At 43.8% G+C, this 20,330-nt stretch overlaps 2 protein-coding genes across 4 annotated transcripts; both read left to right on the forward strand.

The window, feature by feature from the left end:
* The first annotated feature begins 88 nt into the window (after positions 1-88).
* Positions 89-1,764, forward strand: LOC131482989 (uncharacterized). 2 transcript variants are annotated; one of them, XM_058679661.1, is made up of 2 exons: positions 89-232; positions 1,547-1,764. In XM_058679661.1, the coding sequence occupies exon 2, from the start codon at positions 1,589-1,591 to the stop codon at positions 1,739-1,741; it is 153 nt and encodes a 50-aa protein (XP_058535644.1). In that variant the 5' UTR covers positions 89-232; positions 1,547-1,588; the 3' UTR covers positions 1,742-1,764. The 2 variants fall into 2 exon arrangements, with proteins under 2 accessions (XP_058535644.1, XP_058535646.1); XM_058679663.1 differs by lacking the exon at positions 89-232 and adding an exon at positions 233-340.
* A 60-nt stretch (positions 1,765-1,824) lies between these two features.
* MKKS (MKKS centrosomal shuttling protein) lies at positions 1,825-10,153 on the forward strand. Of its 2 annotated transcripts, none has more exons than XM_004593358.3 (4): positions 1,825-2,942; positions 5,883-6,058; positions 7,275-7,385; positions 9,400-10,153. In XM_004593358.3, the coding sequence occupies exons 1-4, from the start codon at positions 1,958-1,960 to the stop codon at positions 9,838-9,840; spliced, it is 1,713 nt and encodes a 570-aa protein (XP_004593415.2). In that variant the 5' UTR covers positions 1,825-1,957; the 3' UTR covers positions 9,841-10,153. The 2 variants fall into 2 exon arrangements, with proteins under 2 accessions (XP_004593415.2, XP_058535643.1); XM_058679660.1 differs by having other exon boundaries at positions 1,825-1,997.
* The last annotated feature ends 10,177 nt before the right edge of the window (positions 10,154-20,330 follow it).

Genomic DNA, 20,330 nt, shown 5'->3' on the forward strand with positions numbered 1-20,330 from the left:
CTATGGGATGCCAATGTCGCAGCCGGAGACTTGGCCTACTGTGCCAAGGCGCCAGCCCACAAGTCAGGCTTTCAGTGATTTCTTCCTTTCTCGTTTTATAGAAATATTTGCTGGAAGACGTCATTACTGGGCTCAACAGCATCAGACCAGTAGTGGCCAACATGGCATTGTACATGTTGGGAACAGTTTGTACCACAAAGTTCATCTTAGTAATCATGGTCTCTGTTGTGGTGTGTGTGCCTGTTATCATTTTAATGTGCAGTTACCACATAGAGGTCACTTTGCTAAGATTACATCTAAGTATATTTTTCAGATCTTCTGAACCGGAGTAACTATTGAAGTAAGATGTAAGTGCCTTAACTGCAGGCATCAGAGAAACACATTTGTTTTGTCTTTCTCATGCTGTTAAAAACAGTAACTATTACAGCATCACTGGTGGGCGGCGGGCGGGCTGTGAGGAGAGGGAAACAGGCCCCCGTTGCCTTTGCTTTCTTTGGACCCCGTTGCCATGGTTATAGCCCTTTAGCTAAATCGAAAGCACTAACCAAAATAACATTTTACATAACTTTCCCTCATTCTCCTCGCCTCTTCTGTGTGCATCTTGCAATCACTGTTTTATTCTGTTCTACTGTAAATACCATAGTTTAGGAAGTGTTTTATGCAAAGTTGTTTCATTTATGCTAGCTACTCCAAGTAGCTCAGCACAGTTAACATTCCTGAAAATAAATGATAATTGGCTAAACCTTCACTTTGAAAGCGCTGGGCCTCAGTGGCTAAGGTCTGTGGCCTGACAGTGGTATTCTTCCACAAGTTATCATGTCACACCCTAGGACTACTCACTCTCCAGCTAGGACTCGGCAAGGCGGAAACCAGGAGCCCAGAACGCTATCTGGATCGCCATTGGACAGCAGGGGCCCTAGGCTGTCAGCAGGGTGCTGGATTGGAAGTGAAGTAGTTGGACTCAAACTAGCACTCACAGGATGCTGATACCACATGCAGTGGCTCCAACCATGGTGTTTTGACACCAGTTTCTAAATGCTTTTTCTTCTAGGGAGAATCCATTGAAAAAGAAATCTTAAGTCTGGATTGATTTACCTTTTTCGTTTCATGGAGGCTTGTGCCGATTGGTAGCTCCTTAATAAGGAACAGCACTGGCTGGCATGATGGTGTAGAATTCTGATCCTCCACCTGGAGCACTGGCATCCCATATGGGCACCAGTTCAAGTCCCAGCTACTCCACTCCAAATCCAGCTTACTGTTAATGGCCTGGAAAAGCAGCGGAGGATGGCCCTAAGCCTAATGATCCTGTACTGATATGGGAGACCTAGAGGGAACTCCTGGCTCCCAGCTTTGGACCAGCCCAGCTCTGGGCATTGCAGTCATTTGGGGAATGAACCAGCAGGTGGGGGGGGGGATCCTTCTGTCTCTTCCTCTCTCAAACTTTGACTTTCAAGTAAAATAGATAAATCTTAAAAAAAAAAAAAAAAAGACTATAAAGTGTTTTAGAATTAGTCTTCTAAAATATCTGATTTTTAATTTCTTATAGAAAGAAGCCACTTTGAATCTGACCGTGACATTGAAAGAAGAGATGAAAAACACCAGTTGGATCAGGAAGAACTGGCTTCTTGTTGCCGGGGTGACTTTCATAGGTGTCCATCTGGGCACATACCTGCTACAGAGGGCTGCCAAGCAGTCCGTAAAATCTCAGTCTGGAAGCCAGCAGAAGAGTATTGAAGAATGAAGTAAAATAAATATTTGAAATCACTAGTATGTCACTAAGTCTTTACATGTACTTACTAGTTCACAGTCAGAGTCTCAAATGCTGTATACTTAGACTTTCATTCCAAAAGAGTAGCTTTTCTTTCCTCCTTGCTAAAAATACAATGTCAGTGGAATAACTAGAAAAACAGGGTTCACAAAATAGAAACTGCCTTCACAAGTGACCGCCTGAAGTGCCATGTCTCGTTTAGAAGCTAAGAAGCCATCACTGTGTACAGGTGAACCACTGACGCACGAGCAGGTCAGGGCCACACTGTCTGTCCTGAAGGGCATCACAGCATCATGCTACGGCCCTTCGGGGAGGCTGAAGCAGGTGCACAATGGCCGCGGAGGCTACGTGTGCACAAGCTCACAGTCCTCGGCCCTGCTCGGCCACCTGGCCGTCACTCACCCCCTGCTAAAGATCCTGACGGCCGCAGTGCAGAGTCAGGCAGCCTGCTTCGGCGACTGCGGCCTGTTCACGGCCATCCTCAGCTGCAGCCTGATTGAGAGCGATCAGCGGCTGGGCTTGAGCCCTGCCACTGTCGTTAAGGTAAATAAATGCCTCCTGAGTCTCTGCACCAATTACCTCCGGTCGGAGGCCTGCCGCTGCCGCGTCCCGGTAGACTTCAGTCGCAGCCACATCCTGCTGTGCTTGGTGCGCACTGTACTAACAAGCAAGCCCGCCTGTATGCTCACCAGGAAGGAGATTGAACACATCAGCGCTGTGATTCTGAGAGCCTTTTTGCTGACGATCCCAGAAACTGCTGAAGACCACTTCGTATTAGGAAAGGCCATAATTGTGCCTTTGAAAGGCCACAGCGTAATGGATTCTCTTGTGTTACCCGGAATACTCATCGAAATGTCAGAAGTCCAGTTCAGGAGAATCTTGCCTTTCAAAAAATCAAGTGTCCTGAAAGTGGCTCTTTTTGGCATGTCTTTATCTGGAGATTTTTGTGACACTGGAGAAGGAACCGTGACGGTCAGTCAGGGGGTCTCTCTTGAAAAGGCAGTCCTGGACCAGTTGCTTAGGTTAGGAAGGCAGCTAGTCGGTGATCATGTGGACCTTGTGCTGTGCCAAAAAGTCGTTCACCCGTCTCTGAAACAGCTTCTCAGCTCACATCGCATCATTGTCATAGACAGGGTCGGAGTGACTCTCATGGAACCCCTGAGGAAGGTGACAGGTAAAAGTTACCTCTTGCCCTTGGCCCCTTACACTTAAGGCACACTCTGTGAGCAGACAGCCTGGCTCTGTGTCACTTGTAACGTGGTGAACAGTTCTAGAAGCCGCCGACCTCAACGCTGTGTGAGTTCCGCTTCTGGCAGCAAGGTGTATTTCTGGAAAAACAGCGTTGTTCACTCACCACCAGTGGAGTCGATTATACCATTGTCTATGTATTTTTTTAGCCCCCAATGTTGCTGCAGATTCTATAACAAATCTAACTCCCAAATAATTTACAAGAGGAGGAAGTCTTAATGTCCTCATAATCATAAATCTTTAAATGACAGAATTCTTTTAGTTGAATTTGCAAAACCGTGTAAATCATGCTAACATGCAAAAGGTAATTCTGCAATGAGAATAGCCCTCTTTTTGCTTTTATCATGACTTCAGCAGGCTCCTTTGCCTCCACTGCCTGAGGGTAACTATTGGAAATGGCAGGGAGGGAGGATCTGTGTGTGCACATCTTGCACAGAAATATTTCCAACTTAGCTTGGTACCCAGAACCATCTGGCTTCAACACCCATACCAGGCCTGGCCTCCAGCAGGTGTCCAGAAGTCTTGGTTGAATTGAGTAAAATATTCATTTTACATTAATAGCATCCAGGATTATATATTCAGACAAGACACTCACTGTATTTCACAAACTCAGCAAATTAAAAGCACATGTAAGGTTTATATTTACACACTTAGAAAAACACTAAGCTGAGCAGTTCCTGATTGGAGACACTTTTCATCAGCTTTAACCACACTGACAACATACCAGAAAGATGATCATTTAGGTCAAAACTGATTGCAGTTTTTATGTTTTTAGAAATTTGCTATGGCTTTATTGTTATCAACAGAATACGTTTGGGCTTCTGCCCTGCCTTTATACAACTGTCAGATGACACAGTGGAAATTATTAAGAAACACTGGAAATAGTCTTTGAAACTAAGAGTTGATGTTATAGCTCAGACGCAGCCTTGTGTGTATGATAGTTGTCATGAACCTGGCCATTTAAAATTTGTGATTATTGGGTATTTCAGGTTAGTTTTCAGAAAGGAAAACAGGTCTCTATCGACTGTTGCTCATCGCTGAATGCCCTCCCTGGTGAGGGTTGGGCCAGGCCTGAGGCAGGACCCCAGAAGTCAACCTGGTGTCCAAAGTGAATGGTAGGGTTCCAGGGCCTGTTAACAGGATGGTGCCACGGGGAGGGAGGCTGGGAGTGAAGTCCAAGTGTCCAGTGTAGCTTATTGGCAACCCAGGCAGCCACCGCAGCCACACACCCACCCCTTTCTTGGACGTGAAGTCATTGCTTATTCCCTAGCTTTGGAGGCTCCGTGTATAAAGAAGAAACTAAATAAATGGAACTGTTCAGGGATTAGTTTCTATAATTTTTTGAGCTAGAGAAGTTTTTTTTTTTGTAAAGATTTATTTATTTTTATTACAAAGTCAGATACACAGAGAGGAGGAGGGACAGAGAGGAAGATCTGTCCGATGATTTCACTCCCCAAGTGAGCCGCAATGGCCGGTGCTGTGCCGATCCGAAGCCGGGAACCTGGAACCTCTTCCGGGTCTCCCACGCGGGTGCAGGGTCCCAAAGCTTTGGGCCGTCCTCGACTGCTTTCCCAGGCCACAAGCAGGGAGCTGGATGGGAAGCGGGAATGCTGGGATACGAACCAGCACCCATATGGGATCCCAGTGTGTGCAAGGTAAGGACATTTTTAGCCACTAGGCTATTATACTGGGTCCGAAAACTGTTAACTAAAAAATTCACCCCTCTGAAATAAATTTTTTTTCTTCCAAATTAATTGAATTACAATGTCTAAAAACTTCTCTAGCTCGGGCCCGGCAGTGTAGCCTAGCGGCTAAAGTCCTCACATTGAACGCTTATGGGGATCCCATATGGGCACCAGTTCTAATCCCGGCAGCTCCACTTCCCATCCAGCTCCCTGCTTGTGGCCTGGGAAAGCAATGGAGGACAACCCAAAAGCCTTGGGACCCTGTGCCCACCTGGGAGACCTGGAAGAGGCTCCAGGCTCCTGGCTTTAAATTGGCTCAGCTCAGGCTGTTGCAGCCGCTGGAGAGTGAACCACAGCAGAAGACCTTTGTTTCTCCTCTCTATATCTGACTTTGCAGTAACAATAAATACATCTTTAAAAACAACAACAACAACAAAAACCAGTTTTCACCTAAACTAGCACTATTGATTCTTGAAATTTAGGCTAGGTGACTTCAAGTATAATTTCCGCTGCACTTAGAGAGATTTAGAAACATTCAGATCATCCTAACTGCTGTTTTACTCATTTTATTAACTTGTAAGTGGATGATTTTACCTTTGCAGCTGGGAGGATCAAAAAAACAGCATCTCAAAAAATAACAGTGAAATATATTTTGTTTGGGAAAACTTAAGGTAACCATTCACATGCAGAATCAGAACAAAATGGAAAAACACTTGGATGCTCACAAGAGCCCCGGAGCAATCCAGTTACAGAAATATTAGGCCATCTTTGTCTTACAAAACGCTGTTTTACAAGAATATGGCCGCCCCCTCCCACCCGCCCACATTGTCCTTTTACAGATTAGTGAAAACTTTGAGATTTAGGGTCTCAGACCCTGGAATGGGCTTTCAGGCTCCCTGGACACTCTGAAAATAGGCGACCTTGTATCTTTCTGAGAAGACAGTGCAAGCTAGCTTCTCTGGCAGGTGGTAGAAGAGGCCTTGGTTCTTGTCCTGGATTGCATATCATTTTGGCTGCAGGATAGTACAGATTTCATAGGGTTAGGAAGGTGGGCTTTGTGATTCTATGTTCTGTGGTCTGCTTAAGCCAACTCTACATTGGTAGGCATAAACCTGCTGCTTTAAGGGATTGTTTGCGCCACCTTTGTTCATACATTTTGTTTTCTGTACTTCAATAAACAGGAACACAACCTATTGGTTCCCTAGGCCACGTGACCCCCAGGAGTTATGGAAGTGTGAAAAACGTGTGCCCTGCTCGGTTTGGCTCCAAGCATTTTTTTCATCTTCTTCCTGATGAAGCGACCGTCTGCAGCTTGCTTCTCGGCAACAGGAACGACAGTGCCTGGGATGAGCTGAAGGTGTGTGAGCAGCTCTAAGTTCCATCGCCGGGCCTGAGGCAGGGAGTCGGCCATCACTCAACAGGCACTGTAATACCACCTTGTTCTATTTGAAAGGCCAAGTTACAGAGAGAGGGAGAGAAAGGAAGAGATCTGTGCTCACTCCCCAAGTAGCTGCAAAAGCCAAGGCCGGGGGCCAGGCAGAAGCCAGGAGCTTCCCCCTTGCCTCCTGTGTGGGTGATGGGGGTGCAGCCACTTGGGCCACCTGCCGCTTTCCCAGGGGCGTTAGCAGAGACAATGGAGCAGGTAGGACTTGCACCCGTGCTCCTATGGGATGCCGGCAAAGCAGGTGGCAGCTTAACACATGGTGCCACAGCACTGGTCCCAATTTTTCTCATGTTTAGTTTTTTGTATTTTTCCTTCTTGTGACTTCTGCAAGTGGTTTAGAAAGCAAAAGTAAAAATGAGAGAAGTCAATCAGCAGACTTCACATGCTATTTATAATCTAATAGATTCTTGGCATGTAAAATAGAGAAATTAGCTTGATTTACATATTCCTTTATGCTATGAATGTATGAATAATTCAGTCAGAAAATGAGCTTCCTGGGGCTGGTGATGGCATAGCAGGTAAAGACCCTGCCTGCAATGCTGGCATCCCATGTGGGTGCCAATGTGAGTCCTTGCTCCTCTACTCCCAATTCAGCCTCTTGCTAATGGCCTGGGAAAAGCAGAAGACGGGCCAAGTCCTGGACCCACTACTGACCGTGTAGGAGTCTTAGAAAAGGCTCTTGGTTCGTGGATCTGCCCCACCCAACCCAACTGTGGCTCTTCTGGCCATCTGGGGAGTGAGCTAGCAGATGGAAGATCTTTGCCTCTCTTTCTCTGTCTTTTCAAATAAACTTTAAAAAGTTTAAACCATGAAAATGAGCTCCCCAAGTCAGTCCTGATCATTCCTCTTTTGGGGACTTGTTCTCTGCCAACAGTAGCACATGCAGTGTTAGTATAAGGGATAGTCTGTGGTCTTGGTTACAATTTGAAAATTCACATATACTCAGAGCAACATCCTTGGAGAGTATTGGAGACCTATGTTTATTAGGGCTTCATTGTAGCTGTATTATTCCCCCCAAACAGCTTGAAATATATGATGTAGCATTGGTACAACTAATGTATTTAGACTGAAATCAGTTTTTCTTTTGAGTGTTTATTTGAAAGCAGCAGTGTTTCTGGTTCTTTCCCAGCTCACGTGTCACTCAGCACTGAATGTCCTGCAGCTGACGCTCAAGGAGCCTTGGGTTTTGCTAGGAGGCGGCTGTACTGAAACTCACCTGGCTGCATATATCAGACACAGGGTAAGTGAGCCCCATCCAGATCATCTCAAGTCTCGGCAGCTTCTGTTCTACGAGGTCATAAAGCCAAATAGTATCCGGGGCCCCCAGTAATGAATGTTTAGTCTAAATCCGTTACTTGGAGGAAGATAACATTTGTAAATATAAAGTAATACCTTCATTGCTATGATTGCTGTAAGTCTCTTTTAGCAAATGGTCACATTCTTTGAGTTCTGTCTGCATGGACTGCGTGTTGAACTTTGCATTCTGCTGGTAAGAGAGCCCAGGTCTTAAGTGCTGCAACACGCCTGATGCTGGCATCCCACATGGGTGCCGGTTCTAATCCCGGCAGCCCCACTTCCCATCCAGCTCCCTGCTTTGTGGCCTGGGACAGCAGCAGATGACCCAAGGCCTTGAGCCCCAGCACACACTTGGGATATCCAGAGGAAATTCCTGGCTCCTGGCTTCGAGTATTACAGCCTTTGGGGAGCAAACCAGCAAATGGAAGGTCTTTCTGTTTCTCCTCCTTTCTGTAAATCTAGCTTTCAAATAAAAATAAACGTTAAAAAAAAAACAGGCTGAGATTCTACAAAATACTTCAGTACCTTCTAGAGAATCAAGAAAATAATTACTTTCTTTTAGTACAACATTCCAGAATCAGAGTTTATAATTTTCAGCCGGTAACTGTATGATTCATGTTTATTCTACTAGGTAGAGTTTTTTGAACGGTCTAGGAAACTGCTGACCAATGTCACAGGAATTTAGTGCATTATAACTGTTTGGTTATTTCACTGGTACCAGTGTATTTATTTGGAAGTGGGTACAGAGAGCTGTAAATGTTTTCCAGAAATCCACAGCAGATGTATCGGGCGGACAGGGTGAAGCGTCGGGGAGCCTTGCCGAGTTCCGGCGGGTGGCTGGTATTATAGAGTACACTTTCCTAGGTGATCCCTGTCCTGCTTTCCCAAATAGGCTGAAGGATAAAGCTTGCTCATGGCAAGTCACCAGAATACACATTATGAAAGGCAAAGTTTTGCCTTCATTCTGAACAGACAGTATAATCTACAAGCGAATAACACAGAGAAGGGCTGTGGGACAGGGAAAGGGTTCAAGCAGGACTTTGTAGAAATAATACACTAGGGATGAAATGGGGGAATACGTACTGGATGTTATCTCACATGGGTCAAACCTCTCATTTGAACACAAATGGACGTGACCACTGCTTTTAAGTCATTAAGAGTTCATTTCTGTCATGAGCTTTTTAGAAAAGCCAGTTTAAATTCCTATTTTTTACATGCACCCTTAGCATAGGGCCCACCGCAGTAGCCTAGCTGCTAAAGTCCTCGCTTTGCATGTACCAGGATCCCATTTGGGTGCCGATTCTAATCCCAGCTCCCTGCTTGTGGCTTGGGAAAGCAGCAGTGGAGGACAGCCCAAAGCCTTGGGACCCTGTGCTCATGTGGGAGACCCAGTAGAAGTTCCTGGCTCCTGGCTTTGGATTGGCTCAGCTCCAGCCGTTGCGGCTGCTTGGGGAGTGAATCACCGGACGGAAGATCTTCCTGTCTCTCCTTCTCTCTGTATATCTGACTTTCCAATAAAAATAAATAAATCTTAAAAAAAAAAAACCTTAGCATAAACATCGTTGCTGTGGTATCTCCATAACAGTATGTATCCGCATTTTGAACAAACGTGCAACATTTTGCTGATGTAGTGAGCCCTGCATTGTGGGCAGTGGTCTCCAGGAGCCTCCAATGAGTGCAGGCGTCCTGCTTGTCCTTCATGCATGCGAGAGGCCCCAGGCAGCCGTCCAGTGCTGGCTGACGTGGCGTCCTTCAGACTCGCTCTTCCTAACTCCCTGCCTGGTTGCATGCATTTTTACTACAATAAACCAGGTGAAGGGGTTGCAGTCTGGCCAGCTAACCTATACAGCCCATTAGCGCCACACCAAGTCTCAATGTCAGTGAAAGTAAGTGGTAGCTTTGTGAACTAGAACATGTTCTTACGTGAATTGCTCAGTGTGTGTTTTTGTTAACCCTAGGTTCATAACGAGGCGGCGGACATCCTCAGTGACGAGGGGGTTACTCGGACTGAACTGGAGCTAGTCGCGGAAGCCTTCTGCAGAGCCCTGGAGGCTCTCGCCAGCTCCCTGGAACATGACGGAGGTGGAACTCTCACTGATACCAGGCATGGACACTGCTGGTCGATTCAGGCAGATCCTCCCTCCGGGGTCGGCTGGGCAGACCTGCTCTCCCGGTGCGGCTGTGGGTTATTCAGCAGCCAGGAAGGACTCAGCTGGGCTTCTTTAGGAAGCGCATGCCCTCCATCTGCACCCCACACCTGCCTTCCACCTACAGCTCCCGATTCCGCCAGCAGCCTGGCCGTGGATTGTTTGACTGCCAAGCTGGGTGGTCTGCAGGTGGCTGTAGAGACAGCCAATTTGATTTTGGACCTTTGTTATGTCATTGAAGATCAAAACTGATAAGAGAAGGGCGTGTTGTTATTATGAACCAAGTCACTAGGTATCCTTTAAGAAAATAGTTTTATGCAATTGATCCCTCCCAGTGTGTTTGTCTATTTGGACAGATGATCCAGAAAATTATAGACTTATTTAAGGAACAGAAGGCATAATTCTGTAATAGAAAAATCACAGAATAAACATGTGAATCACTGTTAAGAATTTGTACTGATCTTAGTAATTCCACCGTGATTGCTGTTCACTGTTCTAAAATTTGGTTATTGTTGTTTTGACATCGTTCTAGGAACATACAGAAATAAAACAAATTCTTAGTCCATATTCTAGTTGGCTATATTTGTGATATTTTCTAGTTGGTAGTTACTACATGTTTGAAGTATACAATTAGATTCCAAAGTATCACAAAGTATCAAGTACATATTGCTCATTCGAAAGAAGTACCCAAACCACACATTCAGTAAAACTCACCTGTTGGCTGTATACTTTATCTAAGACCATGGTTAGGAAACCATTTAGAACCTGGTTCCCCTACACACCAGCCCACTGGGGTCACAATTCCACATTAGTGTTACTTTGAGGAATTATGTGAATAGGAAAAAAGGGGTAAGCTTATATGTAACTAAAGGGGACAACGGTGTCCTCTCTTTACAATTTAATCTAGGAGGAGGGGATGGGTGATGGACCCCATTAGGGATGCCCACTTCCTGATCAGAAGGCCTGATTCCGGTTTCAGCTCTTCTGGTTCAGCTTCCCGCTGATACCTGGGAGGATGATGGCGCCAGGGCTCAGCTCCCTGCTACCACAGAGAAGGTGAGAACTGACTCCATGCTCCACAGTGTCTGTGAAAGAATATGGTTGGTTTTTTAAGATTTATTTATTTTTATTGCAAAATCAGATATACAGAGAAGAGGAGAGATAGGAAGATCTTTCATCCGATGATTCACTCCCAAAGTGACCACAACTGCAGGTGCTGCGCCAATCCAAAGCCAGGAACCAGGAACCTCCTCCAGGTCTTCCACACGGGTGCAGTCTCAAGGCTTTGGGCCGTCCTCAACTACTTTCCTAGGCCACAAGCAGGGAGCTGGATGGGAAGCAGAGCTGCCGGGATTAGAACTGGTGCCCATATGGGATCCCGATGCGTTCAAGGTGAGGACTTTAGCCACTAGGCCATTGCGCCGGGCCCAACATAATAGATCTTCTTATATGTGATATCTTAATGATATTTTGTGGGACAGCAACAGATATTAAAGGTAGGAAGTAAGTTGACTGGTGATGTCTTACTGAACATTGGCTTACACAAGAACATAAGAGCTTTGGTGTTTTGTTTTAATTCAAAAGGAAGAGTTACAGGCCTGGCACTAACTATTTACCTTGCACGTGGCGGGATCTCATATGGGCACCGGTTCTAATCCCAGCAGCCCTCCTTCCCATCCAACTCCCATCCAACTCCCATCCAACTCCATGACTTGGGAAAGCAGTCGAGGATGGCCCAAAGCCTTGGGACCCTGTTCCTGTGTGGGAGATCCAGCAGAGGCCCCGAGCTTCTGGCTTCAGATTGGCTCAGCTCCAGCCATTGTGGCCAGTTATGGAGTGAACCAGCAGACAGAAGATCTTTCTCTCTGTGTCTTCTTCTAACTCTCCCTTTATGTATTTATTTATTTTTATTGGAAAGGTAGATTTACAGAGGAGAGACAGATCTTACATCTGCTGGCTCATTCTCCATTGGCCTCAGTGGCGAGAACCAAGTCTATCTGAAGCTAGGAGCCACTTCCTCCAAGTCTCCCAAGTCAATGCAGGGGCCCAAGGAATTGAGCCATTCTTTACTGCTTTCCCAGGCCATAAGCTGGGCACTGGAGCAGCTGTGACTTCAAGCCCCACGAAATGCCAGCATTCTTAATGCCTTTGTACTTTTACCGTCACCCAAAAAGTTTTCACTCTCACACATTTATATGGTTTTTACAGTTGCTGAAGAAACTGGGTCACATAGAATATGCGAATTGCGTTGGTTCTCCTGGGACCTGTCTAGCACATGCAGATTGTTCCAGGAAAGGCCAATGTGATTGTCAATAGGTTAGGACTATGTTCCATAGTAGCCATGTGAGCTCTGTCATTTTCAGCTTTGCCATACCATTTGATGGATTCCTCCGTGAAGCATCAGTGTTTTCATTTTGAATATGTCATACATTTGATGGAGTATTTTCATCAGCTTGTTTGTATTTCCTGAAGTTGCATATAATCTTTACTACAAAATGCTGGGAATGAAAAAAAACATTTAGCAGTTCAAGAGAATCATGATGAAAATTTTTAGTGAAAACAATTTCAGAGAATCTCATTTTGGCAGAAGTGAATGACAAGGAAAAGCAGCAGCTTAGTTAAGCCTCAGGCGCTGGGTCGTGACTAAAGATTGAAGTCTGAATGTTGCAACGATGAAGTACCACAGGGGACAGAACAGGAAACCCCGATAGCCATGAAAGTAGGCAAGGGAGGGTGACGCCAAAGACAATGAAGTCAAGGACAGCCACTGAGTGCTTTGTGGGACGTAGGGTGTGCAGCCTTCTGTCCTACGGAACCAGAGCAGTTCTCGGGATGAGCATCTCGTGAATCTGAAGAGGCCAGGACATAAGCAGCAAGGGAAAAGTGAAGAACTCAAGCACACTGCGAGAACTTCTGGCCTTACAGAGACACCTGCTGTTTAATTCTTCCATTTGTACTGTGGTAGCGTCTGTAAATGTTATGCAATTCAAACTCTTAGATGAGTCAGATGGTAGTAGCATTTTTTTGTTATCATTAATATTTGGTATTAGCATTCTTAGACTCATCTAGTTAGTATACTCAAAACTATCTTAGGGATTCACATGATCAAAGAATTTTTTATTACTCCAATCCAAGTTTTCCTACTCTCCTGGTCTGCTGAACAATTCCTTGGCGAACTTTAAAGTAATATAACATTGTTTATAGTGACCTGAATTATATAGGTTGTTATGTGTAGGGCCTGGCATGGTAGCCTAGAGGCTAAAAATCCCTGCCTTGCACGCACCAGGATCTCATATGGGCGCCGGTTCTAATCCCAGTAGCCCCGCTTCCCAACCAGCCTCCTGCTTGTGGCCTGGGAAAGCAGTCGAGGACGGCCCAAAGCTTTGGGACCTTGCACCCGTGTGGGAGACCCGGAAGAGGCTCCAGGCTCCTGGCTTCAGATCGGCTCAGCTCCAGCCATTGTGGCTACTTGGGGAGTGAATCATTGGACGCAAGATCTTCCTCTCTATCTCTCCTCTTTATATATCTGACTTTCCAATAAAAATAAAATAAATCTCAAAAAAATATTATGTACAGAAATCACTCTTATGATCAATCACTCTGTCAAAACATCCTGCTAATTGGGTTATTCCTTTCTGAGACCCTTACGGGAAATAGTCAAAAAGACTAAACATCATTTGCAGGGTATTGTTTTCAGCTGTATAAATATATTGATCTCTGAATCTAAGAGAAAAGCTAGATTTTACTATCTGATATCTTCATATTTTAATGTAGTTACATTTGCATTTAGTAATCATGATGTCCCGTGATACTTGAAAACTTTTGCTACTCATAACATTCAACTTTAGATGAATCTAAACCCAATGTTACCCTGTCATTTTAGACTGTTTTAGATTCTTCTGTAAGAATATACCAATAATCATAATAGAATTTAAATCCCTATCCTTATATGTCTCTCAAGACTTTTGTTGGAGAAAGGATTTATACACTAAAAACACTGGAGTATTATCACCTATAACACACTGAGAATTTACAGGGAACGTGGCCCAAGTGCTTGGGGTCCTTGCCACCCACTGGCCCGGATGGAGTTCCAGGCTCCTGATTTCAGCAGTGGGTGTGAACCAACAGGTAAAATCTCTAATAGCTAGTATTGGGAAAAGTTCAACAACATAAGCACTTTGGCACACTGTGGTGGATGTATCGGGATGTGACAGCCGAAAGACCCTTAGGCAATACACAGCCAGACCTTGATAGAGATTCAACTCAGGGATAGAAAATATTTGAAAATAGACAATATAATTAATTACAGAATATTTACATTAGGTATTGTAAGTAGTCCAATGCTTATACAAAGTATGCAAGGATTTTATCTAAATACCACTCTGCTTTACCAAAGGACTTGAGAACAACTGCAGATTAGGGCTATCCCTGAGGGAGTGCTGGCACCAATGGGTCACGGACATGGAGGGGAAGCTAGAAAGGCGTCCATTGTAAATGAACTTTAGTCAAATGTTTTTAAAACATTATGCATGCATGTATGTATGTAAAAAGCAGAGTTCCAGAGAGAGGAGAGAGAGAGCTCTTCCATCTACTAGTTCACTCTTCAAATGATTGCAGCAGCCAGGACAGGGCTAGGCTAACGCTATGATTCTAGAACTTCTGGGTCTCTTGTGTGCGTGGCAGGAACCCAGGCAATTGAGTCATCTTCTGATGTTTTCCCACGCACATGAAGAGGGAGCTGGATTAGAAGCAGAGCAGCCAGGACATCGATTGGTGCCCATATTGGATGCTGGTATTGCAGGTGGTAGCTTGACACACTGAGCCACAGCACTGGTTGTGTCAAATCTTTTTTAATAGGTCATCCACATTTTATTTTTAAGATTACTTTAAAACTTTTTTTTAATTGTTAATTATTTTGCATTATGTGACAGTTTCATAGGCTCTGGGTATCCCCCCCTCCCTCCCCCTACTTTAAAACTTTTAAAGGAACACAGAGCACGCACTGCCATCCTCTGGTTTTCTCCTCCAATGCCTTTAATAGTCAAGACCAGACCAGGCCGAGGCTTGGGAACTTGAACTTCTGTGTCAGTTCAGTCTCTCATGAGTGTGGCAATGACCCGAGTGCTTGAGCCATCAGCAGGATGTGCAGTTGTGAGAACCTGGAACTGGCTGGACAGCCAGGCCCTCTGATGTTGAACACAATCACCAAAAGCTGCGTCTCAGTGACTGTACTACAGACTCCTCTCTTCGGCATCTTCTTTTTTTTTTTTTTTTTTAAGATTTATTTTGATTTGAAAGGCAGATTTACAGAGAGAATGAGATCTTCCATTCAATGGGAATGGCCACAATGGCCAGGACTGAGCTGATCCAAAGCCCAAAACCTGGAGCGTCTTTCTGGTCTCCCACATGGGTACAGGGGCCCAAGAACCTAGGCCATCCTACACTGCTTTCGGGGGCACATCAGCCGGGAGCTGGATCAGAAGTGGAGCAGCTGAAACTTGAACCGGTGCCCTTATGGGATGGCAACACTCCAGGTTTAACCTACTATGCCATGGTGCCTCCCCCACAACCCTGTCTTCTCACTTCTACCAGTAATATTCTTTCTCACATAGTTCATTTTTATGTTTATTTTCTCATATATATCATAAAACATTTGTGTTATTAGGCACATTTTAAAATTACAGCTTTCAGGGTCTCAAGTTAACCAACTATACATATCCCCAAGCTGAACATGGGGCTTTCTTAATGGACGAAGGTCATTTGTCTTTTCCAGCCTCTTGAGGTCGCTGGCGAGCCTCGGTTTCAGGTTCACTGGCCTCACCTCTCCTTCCTTGAGTGCAGGCCTATCTAACCACAGTGGTGAAGAACCCGATTCCAAGTGAGATGGCACTCACAGGTACAGGAGTTAGGCCTTGCACTGAGCTGCTTTTTTAGGGTGGAGGAGGGAGTACAGGGCATCCTCAACTGGCTACAGATGGAAAAAAAGCAGCTAAGATGTAAACCTTCCTTCCTCCGGGCCATAGCTGCATAGAAGGTAAAAGATTCACATGCCCAGCTTGGACAGAGGGCACCAATACCAAGTTTTACCAGCAAACATTTCAAGTCATTTCTGAATTCTCTCATTTAGAACCGTATTTTTGGTAGGATGTGTTTCTTTTCTCCGGTTTTCTCATCATGTCATCCTACAGCTAACGTTCCCCTCTCCCCCGCTTTCTCGGCATCATCTTCATTCTTACTCTGCTGAACCTACTATCACGTCATCTATGGATGGTACAGTCTGTGCTGTCCCTATGCTCATGTAGTTTGTATAAGAAGTTCACAGGTAGTTTTATATACCGGTTTTCCCAAACCAGTATATAAAAAAATATATAAAAAATACAGGATCCAAAAAAATAGGATCATTTTCTATACTTCATTTGCTTCCCCCCCCCCCCCGAAATGTCTGTAAGTCCATGGAGGGAAAGCTAATTTATGTTTTTGGTGGAAAACATTGAAGCCTTACCCAGATCCACGTTGCTGGCCTGGGGCGGGGTAGGGGGCTGCCCCTAGGTGAATGTGGCTGAGTTAGGGTTTACAAACACCTCCTTTCTGAAGAATTGCTCCGAGCCCTGATGAGAGACTACCTTACCAGGGAAGCTGTAGAAAGGAGATGTTTGTGTCTGCCTCCTTTCTGTGTACATGTGCTCACAACTCAAGACTTTATAAGATATTCTTCTTAATAGAACTAATGATTTTGCACAGATGCCCTGACCTACTTACGCCATCATTATAAGTATTGGAGTCTATTGAGCAAATCTGTAGGTCAAAACACTTTAATAAACATTGTCTCTTTCATAAACATTGCCTCGTTGCTTTGCAAAAGAGTAGAACAATCCATGTTTCCACCGGCAGTGCACCAAAGTACCATTTCCCACGAGCTTATCACATAGTGTCCCTGCTGGCAGTAGCAGCTATTATTATTATTGTTATTATTATTATTTTAATACTACCAGGTGGTGGCTGCTAGCATAGTTTCTTGGAGTTTCTGATTCCTAATGTATTTGAACATGTTAGAAGCACATTGTTGGCCACTAGGATGCGCTTCTCTTTGAATTACCCACCTTAATTGCCCATCATATTTTCCTTACGTGTGACAGTGATGTGTACATGATAGATCTTAATATAAACATTAACCTTTCATCCACCCTCATTGGTACTCTGCTTTCTGCAATATTACATTCTAAGTTCTCTATCTTCTTAAAGAAACACAAATAGACTAAGACATTTGTCTTAGTTTTTAAAAAAAGGGCAAAAATCATCAAACAACAACAAAGTGCCCTAGATCTCCTAAGAATTTACCTTTTACATTTTGGGATTGATCCAAGTGTAATTTATTTTTAATATTTATATGAAGCAGAGAATCAAATTAATTTTCTTCTAGATGGTAAGCTAGCTGCACCCATCATTTTTGTTGAAAGTTATTCTCCCCAAAATTGAAAAGCCACCTTTGTCAAATATTACACTCTCATCTAAGTGGAGATTTATTTTTTCCCTCTCCATTGTCTATCCATAAAACAATGTCAGACCAGCTAATTTTAAGTTCTAATTTTTTGCAGTTTTTAAGATTTATTTATTTAACTTGAAAGAGAGTTACAGAGAGAGAGAGAGAGAGAGAGAAGGAGAGAGAGACATCCTTCATTTGCTGGTTCACTCTCCAAATGGCCACAGTGGCTAGAGTTGAGCCAATATGAAGCCAGGAGCCTGGAGCCTCTTCTGGGTCTCCCACATGGATGCAGGGTCCCAAGGCTTTGGGCTGTCCTCAACTGCTTTCCCAGGCCACAAGCAGGGAGCTGGATGGGAAGTGGAGCTGCCAGGACTTGATCTGGCGGCCACATGGGATGCCAGCCCCAGTGAACAAATGGGACTCCATCAAACTAAAAAGCTTCTGTACAGCAAAGTAAACAATCAACAAAGTGAAGAAGCAACCAACAGAATGGGAGAAAATTTTTGCACACTACACAAATGATAGGGGACTAATATCTAGTATTTACAAAGAGCTTCAGAAACCCAGGGACAGCAACAAACAACCCTGTAACAAAATGGGCAAAAAATGAACATTTTTCAATTGAACAGATTTAAATGGCTAACAGACATATAAAAAAATGCTCAGGCTCCCTAGGCATCAGAGATACAAATAAAAACCACATTGAGGTACCACCTAACTCCAATAAGACTGGCCTGCATTCAGAACTCAGCTAACAACACCTGCTGGTGTGGATGTGGGGAGAAAGGCACCCTCCTTCACTGTTGGTGGGAGTGTAGGCTAGTACAACCACTGTGGAAATCAATATGAAGAGTGCTTAGAGAATTGCAAATAAACCTGCCATATGACCCAGCTATCCCAGTGCTAGGAATATACCCAATAGAATCTAAATCTGCTATGAGAAGGAGATCTGTAATCCTACATTTCATAAAATTTTTAGATTAACTATAATTGGAATCTGATTCAGGTTTGATAGTAATTTATAGGGAAATTATATTTTTGATTGTTTCCACTCAGAAAAAGTGAATTTTTCTGTCTTCAGATCTTGCTGCATGATCTTTATTAAAATGTTAGTTTACTCTATGTCATAAATTGCCTAAAATATTTTGCAGTCATATTGCTATTTGAATTATTTTCCACTGTTCAATACTGCATTTATATTTTTTAATTGATAAATTAGTATATTTAGGAGGCAGGGAAACACAAGGAGGGAGGATGGCTACTGGATGGATTGGTTCACTACCACAGTTCCTACAAAGACTGCCTAGGAGTGGGCTGGGCTGAAGCTCACATTCTGGAATGAACTCAACCCAAATCTCCCATGTGGGTGACAGGGATCCAATCCCTTGAGCCAGCACCACCACCTCCCAGGGTTGGCTCTAACAGGAACTGGAGTCAGGAAGCAGCAGTGGGCATCAAAGCCAAGCACTGTAGTGGGAGGCATAGGCGCCTCAGCCTCCAGGCTAACTGCCCGGGCCTATCCATGTACGTATTTTTGGAAGACCATCAATACTGTTCACTGCTAATAGGAGTAATAGATGAGATACTTGTAATATCTGTGACCTCAATTGCTTTCTCACGCGTAACTTTTCTAAAATTGGAATGCATTTTAAAATCAGAGCGCACATTATAACCTAATGTAGATTACTCTCACTTAATGATAAAGCATGCAGGAAAACTGTATCTAAATATTTCCAACATGTGAAAACCAGAGATGCATGTGTATTCTGTTGAAACACTCCCTCTTCTCATTCTGATGCATCATAGCATTATCATTTTTACCATAAATTCACCATTTTTACCATAAATTAATTCCTTATTATCATCACAGATAAATTGGTCTTCTCACATTTGAACCCTTTCTGCTTTTATTTTCATTGATGTAAATTGCTGGGAATTTACATTGCTTTGGAAATGATTTCAAGATACGAGTTTAAATGTAGAACATTTGCATTTGGATTTGTGATTCTGCTTTCTTATGACCACGTTAAGTTTCTCTTATGATCATGTTGAGTTTCTCCTTCGATGAAGACCTGCTGATTGCTGAACATGCCAAGCTATTATGACATGCTGTTTCTCTCCTGCTTCATTCTTCCGTTCATTTACTCAGTACTTAATACCATAGCTAGGAGTATGTCAGTAAACATGAAAACATGCTCCCTGTCACGACTGAGCCTAAGGTCTAGAAATCACCTACATAAAGGCAAATGTATAACTGAGCTATGAAAGAGAGGTTGATATAATTTTTGTAAGAGCCTATAAAGAGAATGAGGGAGATTTTTACCCAAGAAAAATACAATGGCAATGAGCTCTCAAGAATTACTAGAGTTGATTCAGATACGGAACAGATTCTTATTGTTGAGAATAATTATATCTTATTAAGAACAGAGATTATTCCAGGCAGAAAACAACGACACAGCACATACAAAGGCACTGAGGCAGGCAGAATTGAAGGAAGGCCACCGTGGCCAACAGCTACATCGTGAGAACAAATTCTGAGGATGGTGAGTGAGATGACACAGGCTGGTACCAGGCCAGGCCACACCGTGCAGGCCAAGATGAAGACTTAGGAATAATTCTGAATGCCCCGAAAACCCTGACATTATTTTCAATTAAGGTAGCAAGGCAGCAGGGGGGAAGTAAGGAGTTGGGGAGCAAGACTTCTTAGGAAATGATTCGCTAGAAGAGAGAACAGATTATGGAAGAGAGTGGCTGGAGTCCAGACACATAAACAGGAAGTCTAATAGGAGTTAAAATGACTTCAAACACAGCAAGTGGAAGTTGCATAGTTTGTGGCAACTCCCTGCTGTAGGGTTTGCAAGAGGGGTAACAGTTTTATTTTGAACTTAAGGAGCCTGAATTGCTTCCTTAATAATCAAGTAAAGAGATTAACACATCAATTAGATACACAGGTCTAGAGAGCAGAAGACAGCTCTGGACTAGAAATGTAAATATGTGACTCACTTTCATGCAGGTGGCTATTAACACTGCTGACTCACTGACCTATTCAATCAACACTTAAGTGTCACACTCCTACCACGTGTCAGTCACTGTTCTAGGGGATTCATACACATTTCAGAATCCAATCACTTCCATGAAATTGTTGAGATTTTAACTGGAATTGCATGATTTGCATATACTTAAAATTTGTCCATATTTTTTCACCAAAAATAATCCATACTCTCACTCCTGCAGGCTGTCTTTATCTTATGATTTATCT

The sequence above is a fragment of the Ochotona princeps genome, chromosome 22 (genome assembly GCF_030435755.1).
Source record: "Ochotona princeps isolate mOchPri1 chromosome 22, mOchPri1.hap1, whole genome shotgun sequence".
Taxonomy (NCBI): domain Eukaryota; kingdom Metazoa; phylum Chordata; class Mammalia; order Lagomorpha; family Ochotonidae; genus Ochotona; species Ochotona princeps.

Excerpts from the sequence above, each read along its gene's own strand:
- MKKS (XM_004593358.3), top strand. The coding sequence starts at position 1,958 with ATGTCTCGTTTAGAAGCTAAGAAGCCATCACTGTGTACAGGTGAACCA. Across the intron at positions 2,943-5,882 it reads ACCCCTGAGGAAGGTGACAG|GAACACAACCTATTGGTTCC; the intron begins GTAAAAGTTACC and ends TTCAATAAACAG. Across the intron at positions 6,059-7,274 it reads GTGCCTGGGATGAGCTGAAG|CTCACGTGTCACTCAGCACT; the intron begins GTGTGTGAGCAG and ends GTTCTTTCCCAG.
- LOC131482989 (XM_058679661.1), top strand. The coding sequence starts at position 1,589 with ATGAAAAACACCAGTTGGATCAGGAAGAACTGGCTTCTTGTTGCCGGG.